Genomic DNA, 26,279 nt, shown 5'->3' with positions numbered 1-26,279 from the left:
GCCAGAAAGAACATTACAACTAAGCAAATGTATTTACACAACATTTAGAATGTCTTGGCAAACCTCTTTAGAAAATTTAATTCTATTCCAATGCAATGAGAAGTGTCTTCAACTGTCCATGGTTATAGATAATCTATTTACCCAAAGGAAATTTTCAAGCCAATTGTTCACAGTAGGTGCTTCTGTTTCTTTTACTGTTTATCATAATTTAGAAGCTTTGTTAAAACTTGAACAGCTGAAGCAGTAGAAACCCATTTTTTAGGCCTTGTTCCCCTGCTGAGGATGCATGGTTCCAAATAAAGACATTACCAGAAGCTCATTTTTATAGCTCTGTGACCATTTTATAATCAACTAAGGGACATTAATTTTTAAACAAAGGGAAAGGCAATATAAAGAAAATTAAGATTGGCAGCTAATAGAGTGGCTTCAGTTTATAGAAAATGTGAAAATAAAATTTTTGGCTGTCTTGGGATGGTACTTCAGAAAAAGAAAAGTGAAACCAACCTAAATAATTGCCCAAAGGTGCAATAAATCAGTTGGGGGGGGGAATCATTTTTAACAGTCTTTTTTTCAATGAATGGAGCAAACAAATCCCTTCCTGTTTATAACTTCTTGTATCCCCCTTGGCATCACCAACCCTGATGAAAAAGGTTATTCCCGCTAAATTGTTTGCAAATGCTGGTTTTAGAACGAAGAACAAACAGGCCTCTTGTGTGTGGTATTAGAGAGAAAAGAAGGCTTTCTCCTTTGTTAATGCTGCCCTGAAATTAAGCCATTTTGAGCTTTCTTGGCTCACCTGCTATCAACTTTGCCTTTGAAGGAAAGCTGCTCAAGACATGCTGAGAAAAGTGATGGATGTCAATGATGGATTCAGGCAGTGTGCCGGTACAATATTTTCACAATCTGGCTATGGTAATTACCATAATATCATTAGACAGTTCCATGAACAAAACTGACTGGATTACTTTTCTATAATATAATAATGTGTAATCACGCCAGATAACTTCTGCCACTACAAGAGGTCTATATTTGTAGTGTGGGAAACCTGGTTGCATTTAAGTCTCTCAACTCCAGCCACTTTGTCTTTACACAATACAGATAACAAAAAGAGGATAAATCCTGGAACCAGCACTGAAGTAGCATATTGCTCCCTTCACTTCTCTCCGTTTACATCCTACCGTACCAGTAATCCTCAGTGCTTCCACCCCTGGTGTATACAGGTCCCTCCAGCTCTCTTGGTCCTGGGAAGACATTCTCATGTTGTATGATTATAGTTTTGATGAGCTCATTAACATGAGCTTGGCAGGAGACCTGATCATGGCCTTCAGGCACTGACATCAGTGTGGGTCCAAAGCAGATGGCTAAATTATAGGGGTCCATCATGTTCTCTTCACTGAACTGAGATAAACTATAGGAAAAAGAGAGAGAAGAGTAGCAATAGGGAACATTATCCCCAAATCCCAGAAGTAGAGTAACTTTCTAAAATGGAAATCCGATTTAAAGTAGCAAGTATGTCTTGAGACTACTTAACTAAAGTTACACTTAGAATCGACTACATACAGCAAATAAGAGGGAGCTTTTCTGCATTTGATACCTTACAACAAATTTGATTTTCTTTGTATAAATGACATTTCTCTAGCAGAAGATGTTCAAAATGTTTTTCTGCTGGATAGCACATGGATTTCTTTATTTAACAGGAGGAACAATTTTCACTTTATGTTCAATTAACACAGAGAACATTTGTTAAAAGTATATGTGTGCGGCTGTGTGTAATGAGGGATGGAAGACTCATCATCTAGTTTCATTTTAGTACAGACTGCACATTATTGCCAGCATTTTTTTGGCATTTGTACCATGCCCCCTGCCTAGAGAACAGCTGCATCAGCCACACCTCATAAACAGCCAAGAGGCAGATGAAAGTGTGATTGAATATGGTGCTGCATGGTTCACAGCCCAACACTGTAAAGATTCTAACACACCCTTTTGATTCCCCCCCCCATTTGCATCCATTCTTCACAGCCAAAATATCTTTCTTTTTCAAAGAGAACACTAAAAGCTTCATGCCAATGTTCAACATGGAACGTCAATCATAGGCATTTGAAACATTGATGTGACACACTGAACATTTCACCCTTACATTCTCCATACTCCACTACCGTCATTTATAAAATAGTGCTTTCAACTGTGAGGAACACAGTTCAGTTGCTGATGTTTCACCTTTCAAATTCCAAAGAACAAAGGGAGATGCACTCTTACCCACACTTAGGCAGCATAATCTTTCAATAAGAACTGAGTTTGACCACCTGAAATCAGGACTTAGCTGAGAAAAAATTGTTCAGTGTAAAAAAGTATTTTACTTGAATAATTTGTCTTTTGTTTTTAACTGTAACTCTCCCTACAAAACTTGCAGAGGAAGTATGCCATAAATCCAGTACATTGCTGTTTATTTATCCATAAAAATAAAATAAACTTGGCTAGCTAACAAAATTCAGTATCTAGCACTTGTCCTTCAGCTTCTCTCATGCATATTTAACATTTTATAACATTCAAGCTATAACATTCACTCCGTGTCCTTTAATTAGAATATCTGCAGAATATTTAAAGGCAGAATGACAGTGGTTTTTGAAGAACAAAATGATTCTGCCTTCTGAAATTGATGGGATGGACTTGGACTCAGGTCTTTTTCAAGGTGACCCAATCCCTAGGGAATATACTGTCTCAACAACTGTAGGGCCCCCCACATTTCTATCTTTTGATAAAATTAGAAAGATATAGATTTTTAGGGCAGCATTGGAAGCTTGCCACATGGCTCATTAACTCTATTTTTTTTTATCTTGTGGCTTAGCTGCATGTCAGGAGTAGGGTAACCATTAAGATTTAATAAACAATATAAACATTAGGGGATAGAACTAAAAGAGAAATCCCTTAGCTGTACCCCTGGATTATATACCAGCAGCCACCTGTCTGTGTTTAAGAAAATATCTTTCCCAGCAGACTGCTTAGGGTATTTATTTGCTTAAAGATGAAAGATCACCTCCTGATGATTTTATAAATATATCCATTTTGTTTCTTGGCAACAATAAAGAAATAGTTTGTCTCTGCCTATTTTGAAGATATTTGGTACTTTCTAATCTGGTATTTCCTAATGGTCTCCCATTCAAGGAATCCTATTTGTTTGCTTCTTCAAAATTAATCAAGATCAATTAGATGCTGCCTTCTATCTAGGCATTGATTTATTTACTTACACAAATTACTCCAGTAAAAACATCTAGCATTAGCTGTCTAGAAATATATAAATTCACCAATGATAGCCTAAAAATGTATAAATTTATTAAAGAAATTTTTGGATGTTCTCCCCTCTGTCATTTTAGAAGCATTACGTGCTTCTAAATCATATCATAACATGTATTGTCAATATCAACACCCCCAAAATTCCAATATTATGTCTCATTTATATATTCATAAAAAGATTGCATAAATGCACAGAAGTAGGTGAGTCACATGAAACCAAGTATACAATATTCCAAATACATAATACTGTCTATCAACAGCAGAAATGTACATTCCCTATATAACTGCCAGAAAACTGGCTAATGGATACATACATCAGAATGTCAGTCTGCCTTTTTCTCTTAAAATAAGTCTCTTAGCTGTAAAAGCAGAATTGAAATCACATGCATCTGACTAGTGAAATCTCAGGAATTAAAAAATCAAACATGGGTGCATTTGTACTGTCTGCAAAATTATTTTCTTTCGTTACTAGTACTAGAAGGAAAACACTTGCTGAAACATAAGCAAATATACTTTTGTAATTTAAGCAGGGTGCAAAATTCTGATGCAATTTCTGAAAATGATTTAAAGGGGGTTGGACTAGAAAACCTCCAAGATCCCTTCCATCATCATCATCATCAACAAATACCAAAACAGTGAAATGGGCATTATACTTTCTTATATATTGCATTTCTAATATTCATATAGTTCAGTTTCTGAGGCCAATTAAATGGGAATGTTTGAAATTCAACAAAACAATTCTAAGGGACCATATTTATGATAGTTAACTTTTCAGATTATCTTGCAGCCTTATAAAAGAGAATTTCAATGCAATGCATTAGGTTCTGATAGAAAGGATTTTAGCTGAAACAACTTTCTGTTGGAGATGCTTTAGCTATGAACTTCATGCAAGAGGTAGGTGTGAGATTAGACAGTCCCCAAAGTGTCCTTCAACTTTTAAGGTTCTAATATTTTCCTCCAGAATACCAATGTAATAGCTACAGTATTCAATAACTCGAACACTTACTGGCTGAGGAATGCGAAGAGGTATCTCATTACAATCAATGTGGGTTTTGGCAAAGTCAGAAGGACTTTTCGGATGTGTAGAGCTCTCTCTTGCAGGTTGTCCATTGCTAAAGAAAAAGAGAACAGCTTCACAGACATGATAGGATAAAACCGAATAATGTGGTCACACTTTAGCTTACTACTCTACGTTCTGGTTGACATTTTCACAAATATAAGAATAATCTGATTTTTAAACATTTTTATGTTTGAACATGTGTAAATCTTATTTTATCACATGCAGAGACATTGGGAATTCACAGCATAGCAGAAGTGTGTATGTATACAGGTTGGTGGGTTTTTTCTTTTTCTTTTTTTTTTTTGCATCTCAACAATGTGATTTTGAAGGTTAAAAAAGAAAAAGTCACATAAACTTATAAAACCAGGCAGGACACAAACTAGCTCTCAATAAAAATGTTGGTTATAATCAAGATGCTTTACAAAAATGAATGTTGTTTCTTAGATGATCATTAGTGTGCTCTTATTTATTATGCATTTTCTATTTCTTATACTCTAACTTCCTCTATCCTAGAATTTAGTCCCATACAATAGCATGACTTTACTGCATTTCCTAAATTTGTTATACTAATCTTAATTCTAATCATTTGTAATTTCTTGTTCTTATAATCCAGGTCTATTCTTTGTTTGTAAATCTCCAGCTTGCCTAACCAATACCCAAATGTTGTTAACCATTTCATTTCTATATTTCTTTGATCATTTACTATATTTGGTTCTATATTCTCCTTTCTATCCATTCTTTTTATATCTGACTAAACAACCTGTGTGCCATTGGGTCATTGTTTCAAAGATACTTTCTTACTTAAGGAAGGAAATTAGATAGCTAATCCATCCTTTTATATCGCTTTCTGGAATTCCTTCCTTCCTTCCAACCTCACACGGGGGGGGGGGGGAGGGAGATGTTCCAGAGGACAGAAACAACAGTAGAAAAGGCCCTCCTCCTGGACCCCGCCAGCTGGAATAATTGGGCTGATAGGACCCGCAGCATGCCTGCTCTGCCAGCACGAGTGGTATGGGCCAATTTCAGTGGGTGAGGGTCCCTAAGTAACCTGAAACCACACCACGAAGGGCTTTAAAGGTGATCACCAACACCTTGAATTGCACCTGGAAGCAGACTGGTAACCAATGCAGCTCACAGAACAGTGGTGTTACAGGGACTATTTTGAGAGGGGCCCATAACTACCCGTGCTGCACTCTGCACCAGCTATAGCTTCCAAATGCTCTTCAAGGGAGCCCCATGTAGAGCACATTACAATAGTCTAGCCGTGAGATGATTAGAGACTGAACGACTGAGTGCAGGGAATCCTAGTCCAGGAAAGGCTGCAACTGGCGCACAACTGGCTGCAGGATGGACCTCTCCCTATCAATATCAATTGGAACTTGCCACAGAGAAAGGAGATGAACCAGGACAGAACTGTGCCACCTAGCCCCAGCCCCTATAGCCGGCCCAAAAGGATAGCATGGCCGATGGTATCGAAACCACTGAGAGATCAAGGAGAGTGAGGATGGTGGCACTACCCCCATCTCATTCTCACCAGAGATCATTGACAAGCACAACCAATGCCATTTCCATTCTATAACCAGGCCTGAATCCTGAATGAAAGGGGTCCATATAATTTGTTTAATCCAGGATCCTCTGCACCTGCCAGGCCTTTTCCACAACCTTTCCTAAGAATACGAGATGGGAAACTGGATGAAAATTGTCCAGGCAGGTGGGATCCAGTCATGTTTTTTAAAGGAGAGGGCGAACCAGGGCTTGCTTAAAAGCATCCAGAAATGTCCCTTCCTCTAGAGATGTATTCATCACTATCTGGACCCACCCGCTAGTCAATATTCTGGAGGATTTCTCCATCCAGGAGGGATAAGGATCTAACTGACAGGTGGTGGCACTGACAGCATTAAGAGCCCTGTCCACTTCATCGGGTCAACCAGATCAAACTGTTTCCAGATAATAGGGCAAGTCCTCTTCTGGGCATCTTACACAGACTATCTCCATGCATGGGGGCCAACAAATCCAAGCAACTTTGTCCATCAGGTGCTGAGCAAACTCTCCTGCCTGGCTCCAAATCCTGTCTTTAAAAGGAATTCAACAAGTTTAACTGGCGCAGGGTAGAATGTGGTTGTCCCAAAGATATTGTTGAAGTTGAATGAGGGGATGTATACAATGCCAACTGCACAAAGCCCATTTTAATGTGCTGGTTTAAATTTTAAAACTAATATTTGGAACCAAGTTATATGATGTAATCACTGCCTCCTTATTAGCCTGCCTGTACTTTAAGGAGATCAACTGAAAATTCCTGTTACATGTCTGCTTGCTGACAGAAATTAGAATTGTAGGCAGAAATAAAGAACTTCTGCAATGGCCTACATCTCAAGAATGCATTGCCAGGAATGTCTGACATAGGCTTTTTTAAAAACATCAAAGAACTGTTTGTTTTTGGTGGCTTTTCTTAAATTTTTATTGGATTGCCCAATGCATTATATGATTTCTGATGGTATTTGGGGAGTGGAGATATTTTTGCTCCACTCAGCACCATTATTTTCTTACTATTTAACTTTGCAGCGGCTTTTATTTATTTTGGAGAGTTCCTTGCTTCTGCTCTTACCCTTAGTGGTAGTCTATAAGTATTTTTTTACATAGAAAAATAAATATAAAATGCAGATTATGGTTGAGCAATATCATCAATATGTAACCCCTCCTTCACTCCTTCCCTTATGGGCACTTGCCCTCCTTCATCAGGCTTCACACCCAAGCAGAATGCTTATTTATTTTTAAATGTGTTTATTATTAATTTTAGGGAACAAGCTACAATGCCTCATGTGGTCATCTCAAGCATAACATTTACTTCCAAAAATGTTTTGGGGGCTCTAAATATGCTGTAGAAGCAGTTTTTTTTTGGGGGGGGGGAGAGAAGCTGATTAGGGGTTACAGCCTATTGCTTTCTATGGAAATATCTCAGCCAGAACAGGAGGACAGGGAAGATAGAGATAAAAATGGATCACCAGTCCCAATTTGCTATTAATGAGGCAATGCATTCACTTTTAAATCCTTACCATCTACAACGTTAAAATTGCTTAAAGTATGGAATGCTACATAATTTAAAACCAGAGAACTCTCTTCAGCATCACACCCAAACAGGCTCTCTTAAAATTTTTCTTGGCCCTCTTTAAGGTACTGTAATGATATAAGAGAATGATCTTGAGGAATAGGAAGAGCTGCAACCCAGAAAACAGTCAGAGGAGAAATCTGAGTCGAAAATAGGAATGTAATTTGAAGAAGTGTCTCAGACTCAACCCTCCCCACACCCTCTCCTTATTCAGTGACCATAATTCATTCACTAAATCAGAAACAAAATGGTTGTAAGCAAACACATGATAGAGAGAGAGGAAGAGAGAGAGAGAGAGAGAGATGCTGCCAAGAACACTGGTTGTTGCCATTTTGTTCAGGTAAAGCTCTCATGAAAGCTACATCAGCATTAGTCTCCTTCTGGCTTGTGCTGTTGTCAGGGGCACACATCTGGATGTTAAGTGTGCATGTTGGTCAGAAAAGGATTTAAAAAAAAATACTGTATTTGTTCACTAAAGGAAGCTAGTAAACAGTGAGTGATTATAGTTCTCTTGAAAATAGAGGCAAGAAGAGGAGAGGCACTTTCAGACTTGCAAGTTTCTGCTACAGTAACCTTATAATAGAAATAGTATTAGCATTTATAACTTTGAACTCCTGTTCCTAGACTGAGTTTAAAGGACTATAATCAAACTGGTAGATGTTAACATCTTTGGTCCTGAAGTTGAAACTCAAGTACTTTGGCCACCTAATGAGAAGGAAGGACTCACTGGAGAAGGGCCTAATGTTGGGAAAGATTGAGGGCAATAGAAGAAGGGGACGACAGAGAATGAGATGGCTGGATGGAGTCACTGAAGCAGTAGATGTGAACTTAAATGGACTCCAGAAGATGGTAGAGGACAGGAAGACCTGGAGGAACATTGTCCACGGGGTCGCAATGGGTTGGACACGACTTCGCAATTAACAACAACAACAACAAACATCTTTGGAACAGTGTCCATTTTGACAGAAAGTTTTGAGAACCTGAAATAATTACACAATAGTCTTTAGTAATTAAGTAATTAATCTTGTAAATATTATTTCTTAGGATTTACAAAATAAAGCAACACAAGAAATTAATAAAATATTTCTTATTAGTTGGCAAGTTAACTATAGCAAAACATTTGAACACTGAAGGGCATATTTCTATGGTTCACTTGTATTTTTTAAGAAATGAATAAAAATCAGTATAGCAGTAAAATCTTAAAGAATTCCCAATTGGTCTCCAATTTTTTTGTAAAATCAAGAGGATATTCCTAATAAATGATCTTCATCTATACAGATGAATATGGATATGGAAAAATATCCATAATTTCATTAGAATTATAATTAAAAATGTAATGTCTTAATATTAATCCCATGTGAGACAAATCACATATTTGTTTTATGCTTCTGCTTTTATGTATTATAATTTCCTTCACTCTTTATTGATCACTGTATGGTAGTTTTATTTTTTAAAAAAGGCAGGCTGAGATAGTAGGAAACATTCTGGTATGCAAGGGGTAGTGGGAGAGAGCAACCTCATAATTTTCCTTTCCTTGGACATTTTTCTCTCCAAATTTCAGAATGGAACTACTGAGAATTATAGCTTTACAATGCTTCATGCTTGTGTGGATGCACGTAATGTTTAATTTATATTCTGGTTTAACAGAACAGGACATGAAAATCTGAAACTGGTCAAGTGTGGAAGTACTGAATACTATCCATTGTAGCAATTAAATCAGATAGTCTATTACACTTAGTTTCTTAAGGTGGGTGTTTCAAAAGAAATCTTTAGTTTAATATTCCACAGGCAGATTAGCATTCCTGAATGATGAGACAAAGAGCTATGTCTACAGCAATATAATGGGAAAAAAGTGGGCAGCACAAAGCCTTGGCTCTAGAAGTTTAGAATTATTTGGCAACAAGCTGCTCTTTTCATCTAACAGAGTTGAACTGAGTAGACTCATTTGTTGTGAAAATGAAACTGCAGAGCTTTTTAAGAGGAACTCTCCTATATCTTACTTCAAAGACTTTTTCCAGCATGGTCCTTCTTATGCTTTGACAATGAATTCATTGTTTGCTATAGAAGTGAGTCAGCACCAAGAAGTTTACTATAAACCTATCAGTCCCAGGGAAAATATTAATACCCTTGAAACGATAAAGTGTAAGTTACTAGCTTAATTTGTTTCCTACATGCTGCAGAAAAATACTGTGAGGAATGTCTATTATCTTTAAGGAAGATGCCCACCAACAGACAACTGTTGGCTGTCTTTCTGTCTCTCAAATAAACAATTACCTAAATGATGAAGGATTGATCCTATATTGCCTTCAAATGATAAAGATAAAAAAAGGACAAAACAATTTCTTAAAGCACTCCCTTTAAAGTAAAAAAATAATCCAATCTGTATTGGATTATTTTTAGTTTACTAATTTACCTTGTCAGTCATTTTTCTTTAGTATAATCAAATGAAATGGCATTGGGAAGGATAAGCTAATAATATGGTGGGATGGGAGAGCCAAGAAAGACTGGATCAAACCCCAAAATAGAGAAATGTTTCAACATTTTTTTTTAAAAAAAACCCCTTTGTTTAAAAAGAAGGAAACAGATCCTTATGTCTTAAAATCTATATCCTTAATCCTATTCTGTCAGCATTAGCCTTACAAGCTATAATTATCACATTACAGTCTACTGGGGAAGCACACAGAATCACCTTTTTAATCAATTATTCAAAAGGAAAGCCACAGATTAACAGAAATATGTGCTGGGATTCAGATGAACATTAAGAGAAATACATATTGTTGAATTAACTTATGACCCAGTGAGAGGCAAATAATGATCTTTTATTCTGATTTTGTATATTTACTATCTCAGAAGCAAACTGACATGTTTCAGATCTCTAGTCTCCTGTGAGGAGATTAAGGAATGTTCTGAGAAGCCAGTGGTAAGGTTTCTAAAAGATAGCATTAAATCCTAACTGGCTTGTGCATTTTTGTGCTACTTACTGACACAGGCAATCAGGTCATGAAAGATTTCCTTGGGGAAAAGGGGATGTTCTAGCCCACGAAAATAGAGCTTTAGGACACCCGCAATTGAATCCATATCATGGTCATTTTGGTCTCCAGCCAGTGGATCCTCCCCTGGTTACCACAAAACAAAGACAATAGCAACAGAGTAAATAGGATATTTGCATATTTAAAAAGAACAAAGTGCAAAATATGGAAGGAAAATCAAGTAAGATTTTGTTTTGAAAATGAAAAAAACAAACATCAAAACCCCCTCAAAAATAAATCCAGTTAAAAATTTAACTCCCATTCTTAAAAGTGACATTCAGCATAAGGCTAACACTACTGTAGTACTATTATTATCTTTTTCATTTTCTCTACTACCCCTTCTTATTGATATTATTGTTATGATTATTACCCTGTAGCTTTGCATGTACACTGAGAGCTTCTACACTGTAGAAAAATTTCTTGTGTATCTAATCACACTTGGTCAAATAAATTCTATTCTATTCTATTCTGTTCTGTTCTGTTCTGTTCTGTTCTGTTCTATTCTATTCTACTCTATTCTATTCTAATCTGCCCTACCCTACTCTACCCTACCAAACCCTAATTATTATTCTATTGATAGCAACATAGTTCTAGCCAATAGATGTTATAGGGCTACAACACAGGCAATCTGCACTCTGACTAAGGGGATAAACACAGTAATCTAATGCAAAGGCTGATTTGGGCAAAATGATTTAAAATGGAACATGTGAAAGTTCTATTTTGCAATGTTCTGGTTTCAGAATGATTGCAAAAATCTCACATGAACAATGTTAATAATCAGCCATGCCTAAAAAGCAAGAGCACATAGTTCTCCGGCATCCATCTATTGCTATCATAAGAGCTAAAGAAAGAAAGGATTCCTATTAAAACCTCACTGTTGGAAATAATTAATTTTGATTATTGGGTAAACTGTCAGTTATATATTTTCTTCATGTAACTGAAACCATTGCAGCTCAGCTGATATCACAATACCTCACAGGATAATTAGAGAATTTTCCTCCATATTAATTTTCATCAAGAGCCTTTTGATAGAACAACATTAATAACAAGCATTTACTGTTTTAGTACTGCATGTGCTTTGAAAATACCATGAGAAATGGATGTAGAAAATTTAGTGTTTTGTACTGTACTGACATCAAAGATCTGGAACTAGAATTTAGAGCAACCCTTCACTGAAAGATCAGACAGAAGAAGAATTGCTCCCATGACTGTATTGTCAGTAAATATAAGAAGCGTCTACCGTTCTATAGGTAAACTATTTACTTTCTTTTTAGTTAAATATAATATTTACATAATAATGCTAGAACAATTTGATGTGTCTCTTAGAAACTTTTCATAGGGAACCTGTAGACTTTCAGCTGTTGCTGAACACTAGTTCTCAGCAGTCCTTATCCTGGGCTATGCTGATTGGGGATGTTGAGAGGTGTAAGGTACCAAGGTCCCTTGTTCTGTAAAATGCAGTATTTATAATTTGCATACGTTTACTTTCTGTCTCACAGACAAAAATGTCCCATCTTTCCACAACCATATTTATTAAGAAAAATCTCAAATTCAATTAATTTCAATGATGCTACCCAATTTATAAAACAGGCAGCATACAAATGATTAAAAACAAAATAAGGTAAGCAATATATATATAAAAGAATCACAACATCAATACAAATAGAGCCCCAAAGCCCAGCATATTCAAAATCCTAAACCAATTTTTCAAACCGGTTCATTTATTCTTCTCCCCTCCTGAAACTACTTGTGTTTAAAGAAAGGTACAACCATATACTGAACGGAAGGACATTCTTTTCATTGTAGGATGCAATATGAAAATTTTCTGTGAGAGTTTTGGGGGACAAAATATGTGAGGAAACCTACGCCAGATTTGAAGAGTTCTCCCTTCAATCACTTCCATTGAACTTTCCCCCCATGAACTTCCTGCTGTCACTATCCCATTTACTTATGAAAATGTCATAACTTAAAGGAATTTAAAATAATTTATAAGGCCTTTTAGAAATTCCATACACCTTCAGTCTGAAATGTTTATATAGCGATGTGACAAGAAGCAGAAACCTAAGGGATTTAGATACCAAAGATTACTGAGCATTGGGGGATGGGGGTGGGACAAGGATGTGAAAAATATGCTCATTACAGCAGCATGAGAACCATGGAAAAGAAGATCTTGTCCTCTTTTGCAACTTCAGTCTTAGCATCTCTAAAATCCTGAAGCACAAAGCAAATGCAGAGGCAAACATAATTGTTCTTACCTCTCTCAAATGCATTTTTTATATCATTCACTTCAACCTGAGATCCAGATACCCTGAATATTCCTTCATGCTGAAGTCCTGGGAAGAAAATGGGAAGCATACATGAAAACTGAAGGAACTACACAAATGATGCCTTTCCACCTTTTTTTGATAAAGGAACCTAAGATACAGTCACTTGAAGTCAAAATTGTGGCATTATTATAGAACTTTCTAGGGCCCAATTACAGCATTCAATGATTTTGTACCTTGAATACATTGGAACAAAATAGATTTGGAGAATTGTTACACATATATTGTACAGAAATGCTACTTATATGTATGCATGTATGTATGTATATGTATATTTGTATTGTCAACACACACACAATAAATACATACATATATACTAAATTTTTCAATCACTCCCAAACTTGAAACAATTGAAATTTTTTTACAACTAAGCCATAGTGAGTAATAAATAACTATCCAAAAACATCCTTAGGATTTCATGATTCCTATGCCTATTTTATGCAGTGTGAGTCCTCAACATCTATGGAGGTTCTCTATCATCCAAGTCATGGTTGTCCCAAAGGTGCTTTTTCAAAGGCAATTGCACTTTGTTTTTCCTTGAATATGTTTCGCTTCTCATCCAAGAAACTTCTTCAGTTCTAACTGAATAGTGGAGGATGGAAAGATTTGAATTCCTTGCAGTCATCTAGTCGTTAGCATTCTTTCTGAGAGTCACTGAGGTGACTCGGAGGTTTATCTGTGTCCTCGGGGTCACCTGAAGAGTGCAAATGGATGTGGAACCTTCTTGGAACTGCTGAAAGGACTGTGTTGTAAACAGGAGATAGGTGGGATTATATCCGTCCCCCTTCTGTTGAGCTGTTCCCTCTTTCAAACCAGCACTCCTCTCTGTCCTGAATGTGGACTTTGCTGTCCTCAAAAGAGTAACCTTTGTGTTTCAAATGGAGATGGACTGCTGAATCCTGTCCTGATGAGTTTGTTCTCCTATGTTGTGCCATGCATTTATAAAATGGTAGTTTTGTTCCCCCAATGTATAGATCCGTACATGTCTTACTGCATTGTACTGCATAAATGTGGGTCCTCAACATGTCTATCAGCACACGTGCCTCAGTTTTTAGATCTGTCAGACATTGTTATTTGTAACTAATTATGAGGATTTGCACATTATACGTAGACACAAGATAAATAATTTGGTTCTCTGATTGTGATGATCTCTCTATGTGAAGGCCAAGCTTGTACCAATGTTTATTTTGTTATGGTTAGGGTGCTATTCATCTAAGGTTTTTGGTTTCTGTGACAGTCTAGCCTCTATGGCTTTTTATCACAGTTGTTTTTCTTACTTGCCTTTTATTTTATGTTTTTCCATTGGTTGAATCCTGTCAGAGATCTAATTATCACAAGGTGAGTCTTAAAATAAATAATATTTAAACAGAAAACAGGTTAAATGTTGGTGCTCAGTTGTATAGGGGATATTAATCCAATTTGTAGTGCACAGAATGATTAAATTTAGTACTCAATCCCTGGTGGAGGCTTTCAAACTAGAGTAATCAGAAAACATTTGAAAGTAAATCAGTCAAATCTTCTTTTAAGCAGCATCCTGTATATATGAAATCCAGTTTCTACACAATGAGATGCATGGAATATTATTTGGTTTATATTATACATGATTTAGATCTAAAATCTTTGATTTTTTTAAATGAACGAATCCTTTGATATGAAATAGAGAGCTTCTATTTATAGTATGAATACTCTGGACACACAAAAATCTAAGTCTCCCATAAAGGGTTTTTCATAATAGAAGTTGTACCACAATCAATTAATTATTTTTAAACTGTTACTTCAAATGACTTTAGAGAAAGTCTGTTATTTATTATCCAAGAGCAAAACATCTTCTATGGATATGGTGGTATGCTTGCATTGGCCAGAAGGAAATTAGGTCAAAAATCTCTATATAAAATGTACAGCTTTGATCTGAGGCCATTTATTTTAACATTGGATTATCCTGAATTTATTATATTTCTCTTTTCCTCCACTGTTTTACAATTATGTGAAAGGATACCTTATTTCCTGTGAATTAGTGTTTGTTCCATGCATCATTTAACTTGTGACAGCCTACAGATTTAAACAAACAGTCCTTTATTATGTAGATAAATTCATACTTCCCACTCTGATTGGAGCAAGTATACAGCAATGCGTAGGTAGTGCCTGATGAAACTTTACAACTGGAAGGAGCTCCTTAGATGTCATAAAGTGACAAAGAGGCATTTCTTTCACAGTAACTTATTACTTCTTGATTATTACAAATTACTTTTGAAAAAAGAACTTTGATGCAAAACTGAATTATGTTAGCAAACACAACATAACAAAGCATGTATCTTTGCTTATTGTTCTTCCACTGTAGGTGGTTAGCAAAATTATAAAAACAAACACTTACTGATTAATATGCTACATAGCAGAAAAATGCAGATATACATAAAAAAAGCCAAGAATAACCATCAGCTGATAATTAGCTCAACGGTCAAATCCCCTTCTAAATAGGAATATTTTTATCGACCAATAAAAGCTAAAGGGAAAGGTCCAGGCATAACCACTGCAAACTGCCTTTTTGAACTACATTTGGCAGAGATCTTAGGTCAAAAAAATCCTAAAACTTAACAGAGGAAGTCATGAATAAAAAAGTGATAACATTGTACACTGTCTCTCTTTCAGACATTTGTTTTTAAATACCTTGAAACTGTGTCAATTTAGACAATCCTCAACAATAAAGTATAACCTTGTGATTTTTTTTTTCTTTTCACACTTACCATGTCTGCTAATGAAACGTATACAGCTCTCTACCACCAAAGGAATTGTGTGGCTGGAATCCTGAATGACAAAATAGACAAAATGTGATGAAAACAATAGCTTGTCAGAAAGGAAGGAAGTGAGGGGGGCGGGGGGAGGTAGAGAAATATATGAATTTCTGAACTTCATATACTTTGAAATAGTCTACAAGGGACATCTATTTCCAAATGTAAGATTGCTATACAGCGAGCATCGTGGAAAAGATATTATTAAATAAATACACACTGGAAAACTCGGAATAGATACAGTATTTATATATGGTTATAGATGTATAATGACCCTATTAACACCCAAAAGAAAAATGTGTTTATAGAAAAAACCTGCAATATACTACTAAATGAAATTAAGTAAGAATTTTAAGATTTTTTTTCTTAAGAAATGTTGTGATGATAGCCTTCAGAATATTTAAATACATATTGTTTCTATTTCAATATACGGATAGCCCTTGGCTTATGACCCCAATTGAGCCCAAAATTTGTATTTTTAAGTGAGACATATGTTAAGTGAGCTTTTACGACCTTCTTTGCCTCAGTTATTAAGTGAATCACTACAGTAATCTGGTTGTTAAGTAAATCTGATTTCCCCATTGACTTTGCTTGGCAGAAGGTTGCAAAAGGTGATCACATGATCTTGGGACACAGCAGCCATTATAAATATGAACCAGTTGCCAAGCACCTGAATTTTGATCATATGATCATGGGAATGCTGGAAAGGTCGTAACAGTGAAAAATGATCATAAGTCACTTTTTTTCAATGTTGTTGTAACTTTGAACAGTCACTAAACGAACTGTGGTAAGTCGAGGACTACCTATATAGTCAGTTCCTTTAACAGTATCTCTTTGCCCAGTCTCTCAAGGTATTATTACACCTTCTGTCTTACAGATCTGATGTCATCAATCCAAGAAAGATATGTCTCAATGGCTGCTTCTTTTTCCATTTTTTAGTCTGCTTTAGTCTGATGAAGAAAATGGAATCCCCATTTTGGAAAAGAGCTCCTAATGCTTTTCCCAAACTGAGAGATATTTTGCTATTTTAAAATAAATTGCCAGTACTGTCATTAGTAAAAAAAATCAAATAGTTGGTTGTCATTGCTTATATTACAAAACTGACTTGGGAATAGAAAAATAGAAATTTATATATATATGAACACACACACACACACACACACACACACACACACACTTTACAGTAAGTTAATAATTAAAAGACAACAAACTACAAGTGAAGCCTCAAAACAAAGCTGTTCTGAAAGAGGAAAAAAAAAGAAGCCTCAATTTTTCACTTTACTGTGAACATATGTTATAGCTTCTAGTGCTCTATAAAGCATGCCGAGAGGTCTTTTGCAAAGCATGACAGCATGCAGCATTAAAGCTGTTCCTCCTCTGGAAGGATCAGTATTGCTGCTTTGAATATTGTCCTTAGTGGTTTGTGGTTTGTGTGTTCATGTGCATGTGTGCATGTACAGATAACACTTCTGCTGTGACCATCAATGAACAAACAGCTATTATATGTACACACAGGGACAAAGAAATAGCTTCCTTTAACCCTTCAAATAAGGGATATTTTGTGCTAATAAGCCTTATAAACCAGCTCTTCTGAATGCAATTTTACAGCCTAGGAGCTTTGCTAACATTATGTTAAAAATTAGCATGCCATAAGTCATTGCAGATAGGAGCAAAAAGATACTGGAATTTCTCTTACGGACACATCACATCTCCCTCCCCCCTATGAACACACACACACATACACACAGTCCTACCTAACAAACCAGAAAATAATGCAAGAGGTGCTGACAGTAGTGCTGAAACACACAATTACAGTAAAATGGAGCAGTTAAGAGTTATAAAGGTGAATCAAAGTGGAAGAGAACAAACTGCTCAGGTAAGTTCCAGCCATTAGAGGGCAACAGCTTCAAGTTCAAAAATTCCAAGCAGGAAGAGATAAGGGAACAATATGTATGGTTCCATTCACAGATAGAGAGACCTGTTCTTTTTTGTTCGGTGCAAATAAAAAAAAATCATCTATAGCACTATAGATAAACGATAGACTCAAATGAAGTTCAGCAAATTCTAGCCTCAAAACAAATCAACAGATAATTTGCAAGGGCCTTTTGTTTGTCTGAGTATTCACCTCCCTCCAGGTCCTCTAAGATTCAATGTTATATGCACAGCAACAATTGAACATAGGACGGTCCCTTTCACATACTACAATTCAGTTATATATTACTTCAAACTGGCAATTCACTCTAAATAGCTCCCTGGTCATCCAAAAGGTAACTGATAAATTCATAAATGTCTGGTCACCAATTCAGCTTAGAGAACAGGAGGCAGGAAAAATGGTATAAAACCAGATTCTGAGCTATTCTTGGACAAGTGATATTGGTGATCCTGATGAAACCTGATTTCAAAATAGGTTTCAATATTGTTGCTAGTAATTTGTGAGATAAATTCTAACATAGAATAAGCATTAGTTGATTTCTCAGGAATCTAGTATCAGGTTATGCCTCATCCCATACAAATGTCTTTAGGCAGTATCAGAAGAGGAGACAAATGCCCCTTTTACCTTCTATGTAGTAGCTTTTTTGTTTATAATTAGAGAAGGGATTATTGATCTGCAAACTGGACTGAGTATTTTTGACTGAGCTGCAAGGTATAAGTGCTTTAGTCCGGCAAGGCTGTATACTGTCGCCCTGCCTATTTAACTTATATGCAGAGCACATCATGAGAAAGGCAGAGCTAGATGAATCAAAAGTTGGAATTAAGATTGCCGGGAGAAATATCAACAACCTAAGATATGCAGATGATACCACTCTAATGGCAGAAAGTGAAGAGGAACTAAAGAGCCTCTTGATGCGGGTGAAGAAGGAGAGTACAGAAGTAGGCTTGAAACCCAACATTAAGAAAACCAAAATCATGGCATCCGGCCCTCTCAATTCCTGGCAAATAGATGGGGAAGAAATGGAGGTAGTGACAGATTTTATTTTTCTGGGCTCAAAGAGCACCTCAGATGGGGACTGCAGCCAAGAAATTAAAAGACGCTTGCTCCTGGGGAGGAAAGCTATGGCAAATCTAGACAGCATTCTAAAAAGCAGAGACATCATCCTGCCAACAAAAGTGCGTATAGTCCAGGCCATGGTTTTCCCAGTTGCAATGTATGGCTATGAAAGTTGGACCATAAGAAAGGCTGAGCGCCAAAGAATTGAGGCCTTTGAACTATGGTGCTGGAGAAGACTCCTGCGAGTCCCTTGGACTGCAAGGCGTTCAAACCAGTCAGTCCTAGAAGAGATCAACCCCGACTGCTCTTTAGAAGGCCAGATCCTAAAGTTGAAACTCAAATACTTTGGCCACTAATGAGAAGGAAGGACTCACTGGAGAAGGGCCTAATGCTGGGAAAGATTGAGGGCAATAGAAGAATGGGACGACAGAGAATGAGATGGCTGGATGGAGTCACTGAAGCAGTAGGTGTGAACTTAAATGGACTCCAGAAGATGGTTGAGGACAGGAAGACCTGGAGGAACGTTGTCCATGGGGTCGCGATGGGTCGGACACGACTTCGCAATTAACAACAACATATATTCTGATAGTACTATATATTCCATCACTTGTTAAAATAAATTTGGCTTTGGTTTTTTTCATCTTAAATCTCCCATTAAACTCTTGTACATTTATACAATATATGGTGATGATTATATATCTCTCTTTTAAGTTTTGCACTTACCCGCTTTCTTGGTTTTTCTTAAACATTTTAAATGGTCCTTTTACCTTCTACTATAAAATCACAGAATCATAATGTTGTAAGGAACTATAGAGATTATCTAATTCAGCACTTTTGCAATGCTGGAGAAATTAAAAGTTTTTGTTTCAAGGCCTCTAGTAAAGGAGAATTTGTCACAACATATGGCAGCCTGTTGTACTACTGATAGCTCAAACAGTCAGCAAGTGCTGAAATATCTTTCTTCTAGTTTTAACTCAATGTTTCTGACCCTACTCCCCATTGCAATGGAAAATATTGTAAACCATCTTCTGTGTGACAACCCTTCAGATATTTGAATCATATTTTACCTTAGTTGTCTTTCTTATAAGATCCTTGCCCTTTAACTACTCTGAGTTTTATTTCTAGATCCTTCATTCACTATCTTGGTTGTGCTCTGCTGAACTTAGTTGAATTGCTAAACAGTCATTCTTTTAGAGATGCAGTGCCCAGACCAGACAGAATATTCTATGTGGGTCTGACCAAGGCAAAGGAGATTTACTAATTAACAATTACTTTCCATGATCTGGACTCTCTGCTCCTTTTAAAGCATCCCATAAAATATTGCTGCAAAAGAAATCAGAGTCAGAAACTACTGACAGCATGTTCAGTAAGAGCTGACAGATATAGAATGATTTTATTGTCATTTAAATAACTTTCTTACCTGCTTTCTTATGGTAGAACTACGTCTGCTGTTGATCCAAGTATTCACACGAACCATTATCAATAGATGAGGGAGAACAGGAAGAGAAAGCATGTTTCAAATAAATCATTTACAATCAAAATATCAATTTATTTGAAATATAAAGAGTTCATGGGGGTGGGGTTTGTAGAGAAGATTCAAATACAAGACATATTTACTTCCAAGTTTTAAAATCTAATTTAAAAGAAAAGTACTGTAATGGTCAAACAGGCACAGCAGGGTTTACTGTTAACAGATGGCTATACTTAACCTTTTACTTTCAATCTTAGACAGCATCATTATAAAGCCCTTTCTTTCTGTAATGTCATTTAGAAATTATTTAAAGGCAGCACCATGCTAAGAAAGGCATGCTCTGCTGGATAATTTACAGCCAAAAGAGTGAGAAAATTCAAATTATTTTCTCTGAGACAAATTCAAATTTAATGCACTTTATTAAACCATGCCTTCAATAAAACAAAGGTAACAGGATTGAAATAACAAGAACAATTACAAACCATCTCATAAATATGTTTGTGATTTCTTATATATTACTAGGAGACTCAGAGTAGAATGGCCATTTAAACATTTGTTTAGGTGTTCTCATGTGGAACACCTTATCACTCATTTTAAATATAGCGGAGTACCATCATATCTGTTGAGAATGTTATTTGAGGCAGAGGATTAATGGGTTTCTCTGATCATAGAGAAACGATTAAGGAATGTAGATATTAGAAGTTAGCTAGAAGATTTATGCAGTGTATCTATGGTGGTAGCTAACCTAATGATATTTCTCAGGAGTCCATAAGACGAACAGAAATTTAGTTTGTTTTACAACTTATCTACAGATCCAAGGCACTTAAATTTAATCATTTGGATGGCTCTCCTGAGGACCTGTGGAACTATACCTTGAACTGATGTGATTGAAATCCTTCCTATGGGAAAACAGAGTTGTCTCTAGACTAACTTATGACTTCTAAAATAACTTTGAAGAAAAAAAACCTGGAGTACATGACACACTCACTCCATACAAATTTTTGGATGAGACAGCACTTAATACTAGTATTTGTTGTATGTAGAAAGTCTAATTTCAAGCAGTAACTTTTCCAGGTGAACTATCACAGACAGAATCACTACTAGCTGAAGTAAACATCTCCAGATAATATCGAGCAGTAGTCTGTCAAAGAATAAGGTAGTTTTCCATTTCCATTTTCTTGTTTGTTTATTGCTCTGGTGTCCTATCAACCTTAGTATATAAATACAATGCACACATTTTAAAATCTTAATGTCAAATAACACCCAATTTTCTTACTCTGACAACAGATCCATAGTGGTTAACAATAAATAGATAACTTGATGTTATTGCCCAAATCAATGGTGAATGACACAAAAATGATTGATTGATCTTAATTACTGCCTATATGTATATACTATTATATGCTTATTTGCACCTACAATGGACAAATAGATGCTTGCAATTACAATGTGATGCTCAGTTGTTTTTCTTGAAGTTTACTTAGAACCCCAGGGGTTATGCTCACTTTTCCCTATTATCCATAACTGAAAGCAAGTTAATAGAGGCTGCTTCCCTGCTGTTTATGTTGTCAAATAAACAGAAATTTTGATAAAGTAGATTGGAAGGGATGGACAAAAACATAAGGATTAAATCTTGTTTCCTTCTTAGTCTCCTCTTTGAGACATCAATGAAAAGTGTCACTAGGGTGTAAGATAACTTCCTGTGTTGTCAATCTATTATGGGTTGGCAAACAAACTATGCTTTAAATATAATGGTCTAGTGAAAAGTGGGAACTCAGTCAAAATACAAACACAGAGAATACAAAAGTCCCTGTTCTTCCAACCCAATTCAGAATATTGATCCATTTAATTTAGAATGGTTTATGCTGGCTGGCAGAAGCCATCTATTCAGATTCAACCAGAAGTTTTTCCGAACTCTCTTTAAAATGAAGCAATTTTCCGATAGCAGTGCACCATTAGTAGAAGGCAACAGCAACCAAGGATTAATAGTTAAAAGACTTCATCTCAAACAGATAATATAAATGGATTCTCTCGAAATGTTAACAACTTTCTCTTAAAATGTGAACAACTACCATACAACCTTGTTTTAGAATTGGATAACTTGAAATGACAAATATGGAGCATGGTGGCAATATACTATTGAGATAATTTGGCTAGTTATGAATCATCAGCCTGCCATTCATTTGTCAGCTTGCTCATTGTTCCTTGATTCTATAACTAAAATCTGATTTCAGCTGTCCATGTTCAACTCAATTTAAAAGTAATGGAAGCAGCTGGTGATAGGTCAAACTGGCTGGTATGCTGTTTACAGGTTTGTTTCAGTGTATGATTTTATTACTTTATGAGTGTAATCCATCTAGAATCATGAGGGGTGGCAAACAAATGGCTGTATCAATAAATAAATAATTGCAAAAAGGAACACCCCATTTTATCTTTTTGGAAGTCAGCTCTGATAGCCTTCCCCCCTGCTTTTACTTCCAAGTTGGTTAATCCTGTTATGACAAATGAATTGCTGGAAATAAAGGTTAATGGAAAAAATCCCTTATATAATTCAGTTCCTTGCCAAAACAGATGGATGATAAATTTGAAATAAAAGCAACCTCTCTTGTGCATAAGATACATATTTTTAAGATACATATTTTAATTTTGTGGTATTTTTAAAAAATAATAAAGACAAGAATCAAGAAAGAATCCAAATGCTTCCTATGTTGTTCTTCTGTCTTGTGCTGTTTTTGTCTGTTTTTTCCCCCTAGACTTTGTTTTTAAATGTTTTAATAATTGTAAGCCATGAGAAGTTGCTGGGTGTTGAGTGGTGCATAAATTTAATGAATAATAATAATAATAATAATAATAATAATAATAATAATAATAATAATAATAATAATAATAATAATTATATTGCAAGGATTGGGATAGCAATGGAATTCCAATATAGTCCCAATAATAGATTAATTATTATTAGTAAGGATTAAATGAAAATGGTGGTGATGCAGGTTCTTCTCACAGGCAATCTAAGGTATTTTCAAATTTTGGTCTCAATACTACTGTTATATTTAATACTGTACCACAATGAATCATATTTCATTACTGCAAGTGTCAGTTCCCAATCAGGAACTATCAGCTGAGCTTCATTTTTTATTTTATTTATTTACTTGATTTATATACTATCTTTCTTTCCACAGGGATATGTAAATCAAAGTAATTATTCTAACTAGTTAACCTTTTTTTAAAAAAATACAGTCATGTACCATATGGACATACATCTTGGCTTCTAGGCCAACAATAATAGTAATTTGGAGATTTGTAACATTCCACAGAAGACCTATAAAAAGTCATTTTTTTCAATTATTATTTCTACATCTGCAGTGACATTTATGATAGAATGATTGATGTCGGGCCCAGTTATAACAAAACGTTTATTCTCTTCACTGATTTAATCCAATTCTCTGTCAGACAGATGGGGTCAGTGGGGCAAAATGGAAGAAAATCTCTGTATGATTGATCTCTCCCCTCCTCCGTTAGGCAATCAAAAGCACTTCAATAATTATTTTCAGGGCTTTTTATCCTACTGGATAGAGATGAATCTACCAGAGCAAAGTGCCAGCCTGGGAAAATCTATAATATATTATTAGCTAAATAGTCAAATCATAATAAGCTCACAATGAGCTAAGCCAGAATCAAACAAATCAACCATTACGGTTTATAAGATTCGTGGCTTAGTATGATGTGAGAATGCAACCAGTTAAAAAAAATGCAGCACAGTAAAATATATTAATGTGGATCTCTTTTTGTTCACTTTCTCAAGTGCATTTGGTAATTAGAGCATGATGACAGGCTTAATGTGGGGCTCTCCCAAGTTAAATTTTACTTTTCATTTAATTTGAAATTCTGTATCTGTGTTTCCTTCTGAGAAAGGTTACGGCATACCACTTCTATATCTTTGACAAGAAAAAGTACAGACATATCCATTATGTATCTAAGTCAATCTGAAGAGGACTTTATCTTTTACCTTTATGTCCAATTTTCTACTAGCAAAAAGGTTCTGGAGCAAAGGTGAGGAAGTGAATGGTATTATGCCCCCAAAATACTCATACAAGTGTCACAACTTGTGTAGCTAGCTGGACAATTGAACAAAGGCATCCACTGCTAGTGAAAAGCCATTATCAAATGTAATAGCTACTTCTGCCCTTAGACTGACAGTCAAATGATATGATCAGTACTATGCAAATCTCTGTAATGATCTAGCTGAAATCCTCCAAAATTCCAGTGCATCCAAATTCCCCAACGCACACCAGAGGGAATGGCATGATAACAATTTTTCACTGTGTACCACAGCCAATACTTTTGTTTTTGATGAATATTCTAGTTTATAAATGGACTCATTTCCTAACATCATGTCTGGGGGGGGGGGAAATAAACTACTCAAACATTTCTAAACAAAACCAATATTTCCATGAACATTTTATAAAAGAGCATTGAAAACCTGGGGTGCCATCAAAACAATGATTGTTTGGAGGTGAATTAGTTAACATTTGGTTTGCAGGAAACTCCTGCTTTGCCTGTTGGAAGATATTCAAATAAGGAAGCTGCTTGCTGCCACACCTACCTCGCAAGAGAGCAGTCAGTCCTTTGACCTGTGATGAGAAAAATGAAAACAAATTATGTTTTTAAACAGAGGGAAAAATATGAAGAAGGCATGTGAAAAAATGTGAAAGGGAACTGGAAGAAACTATTATGGGATGGAGGGAGGGAGGCACAGTGGCTGATTCCCCTCCAGAACAGTCATTTTGATCAAGATGATCAGCAGCAAATTAGGAAATATGGAGATGCTCCGAACTTGCTCTATCAGTTTTAGTGGAGAAGTGGTAGAGTAAATAGGACAAATTACTACATATATATAGGCAGCAAACCTCACACTCACTCACATTGATGTTACCTGGCTGAATAATGAAAGGCAAGCAAACAACCAAGCTCAGAGAATACCAAAATCTCAATAGTTCAACCCCGAGCTACAAATATTCTCTCCTACTAGATCAGGAAAGGCACAAAACAGTTCTTAGCTGCCTGAGGACTTACCTTGCTCTTTAGACACTGACTTGCTATAGCTGCTAGAATAGTTAAAGTGTAATAAAAAGGCATGGCAGGAAGCATGGCATTTCTTTATCTCAGCAAGAGATTACTATTTTTCAGAAATTGCTCAGAAAATGTACACAACATTCTCAGATTTATTAGCATGAATGTTCTGTCCAATCTGGTCATGCTGGCTGGGGATTAACTGATCTTTCATGCCATACCTCTGGAGAGCTGCTGGTTGCTCTACAAGATACAATGCACTAGCACTCTAGCTAGTTCAGAAGTTCATGGTTTTATTATTTCCTGTCTTTTTATTATTTTTTAAAAATCCACAAGTATTTCAAATGAGGAAAAAGACACCAAACAGCAATGCCTGGGGGCATTATGGGCAATATTTAAAAGGAGCTCAATTTACAGTAACAGAGAAGACATACATTATTGGACAGATAACAAAACTAAGATAGCTTTCTCTATTGGAATGGTATTGATTTATATCAGCAACATTTTTTCCCCAAGATCAGAAATGAAATGAATCAAGTATGGTTAATTATTAATCATGGACAATAAATAACACATTTTAAACAATCACTTTCCCACTCCCAGCAAAAAAAATCTCAAATATTCAAAACAGTTCATATTTTATAACAACATTATACTAAACCAGAGTTTCTTACCATTTGCCCAATTTCCATTACAGAATATGAATATGTATATAGCTACATGGCTTTAACAACATCAAAAGGCTTTAGTATTAAATTAAATACAGGTAAAAGATAGGAAATAATTATTCTATACCAAAAGACCTGCTACCGGTGGTATTTTCTATTAATGGAACCTGCCATGTCCAGAGTAAAATAATTTACAGGTCGGAAATAGAATGGGACAGAGAAAACAAATCAATACTGTTTTCCCCAAAGCTAGATAACCAGTTGTATTTTGCAGTCTGCCAAGCAATCTCTAACAAAGAAACAACGCCAAAGATTTCAAGCATGCAGTTTTTGGACAGACAACATTTATCAATAGTGGTTAAGATTAACATCTAAACCCATTTCAATTTATAGCATTTTGCTTTGGATTAGAAAGCAATGTATTCTTCTAACATTCTTGCCCACCCAGATAACTGCATTTATCTCTTTTTAAATAGCTAAGA

General features: G+C 35.8%; 1 protein-coding gene across 5 annotated transcripts in view; it reads right to left on the bottom strand.

Moving 5' to 3' along the window:
* The window catches only part of SRGAP2 (SLIT-ROBO Rho GTPase activating protein 2), a 79,151-nt gene that overhangs the window by 18,101 nt on the left and 34,771 nt on the right, over positions 1-26,279 (bottom strand). For 3 of the 5 annotated variants that reach the window (XM_039320055.1, XM_039320057.1, XM_039320054.1), the window contains exons 8-14: positions 24,663-24,690; positions 20,006-20,033; positions 15,552-15,612; positions 12,742-12,819; positions 10,439-10,573; positions 4,298-4,403; positions 1,184-1,408 (exon numbers count right to left, since the gene is read on the bottom strand). In XM_039320055.1, coding sequence (XP_039175989.1) covers positions 1,184-1,408; positions 4,298-4,403; positions 10,439-10,573; positions 12,742-12,819; positions 15,552-15,612; positions 20,006-20,033; positions 24,663-24,690 — 661 coding nt within the window. The remainder of the gene's footprint in view (positions 1-1,183; positions 1,409-4,297; positions 4,404-10,438; positions 10,574-12,741; positions 12,820-15,551; positions 15,613-20,005; positions 20,034-24,662; positions 24,691-26,279) is intronic. The other 2 variants (XM_039320058.1, XM_039320059.1) reach the window with 1 other exon arrangement.

This window comes from Crotalus tigris, unplaced genomic scaffold, assembly GCF_016545835.1.
Source record: "Crotalus tigris isolate CLP2741 ecotype Arizona unplaced genomic scaffold, ASM1654583v1 scf7180000023618.1514416, whole genome shotgun sequence".
Taxonomy (NCBI): domain Eukaryota; kingdom Metazoa; phylum Chordata; class Lepidosauria; order Squamata; family Viperidae; genus Crotalus; species Crotalus tigris.
Note: the sequence above shows the minus strand (reverse complement) of the source record. Positions and strands in the feature narration are given on the sequence as shown.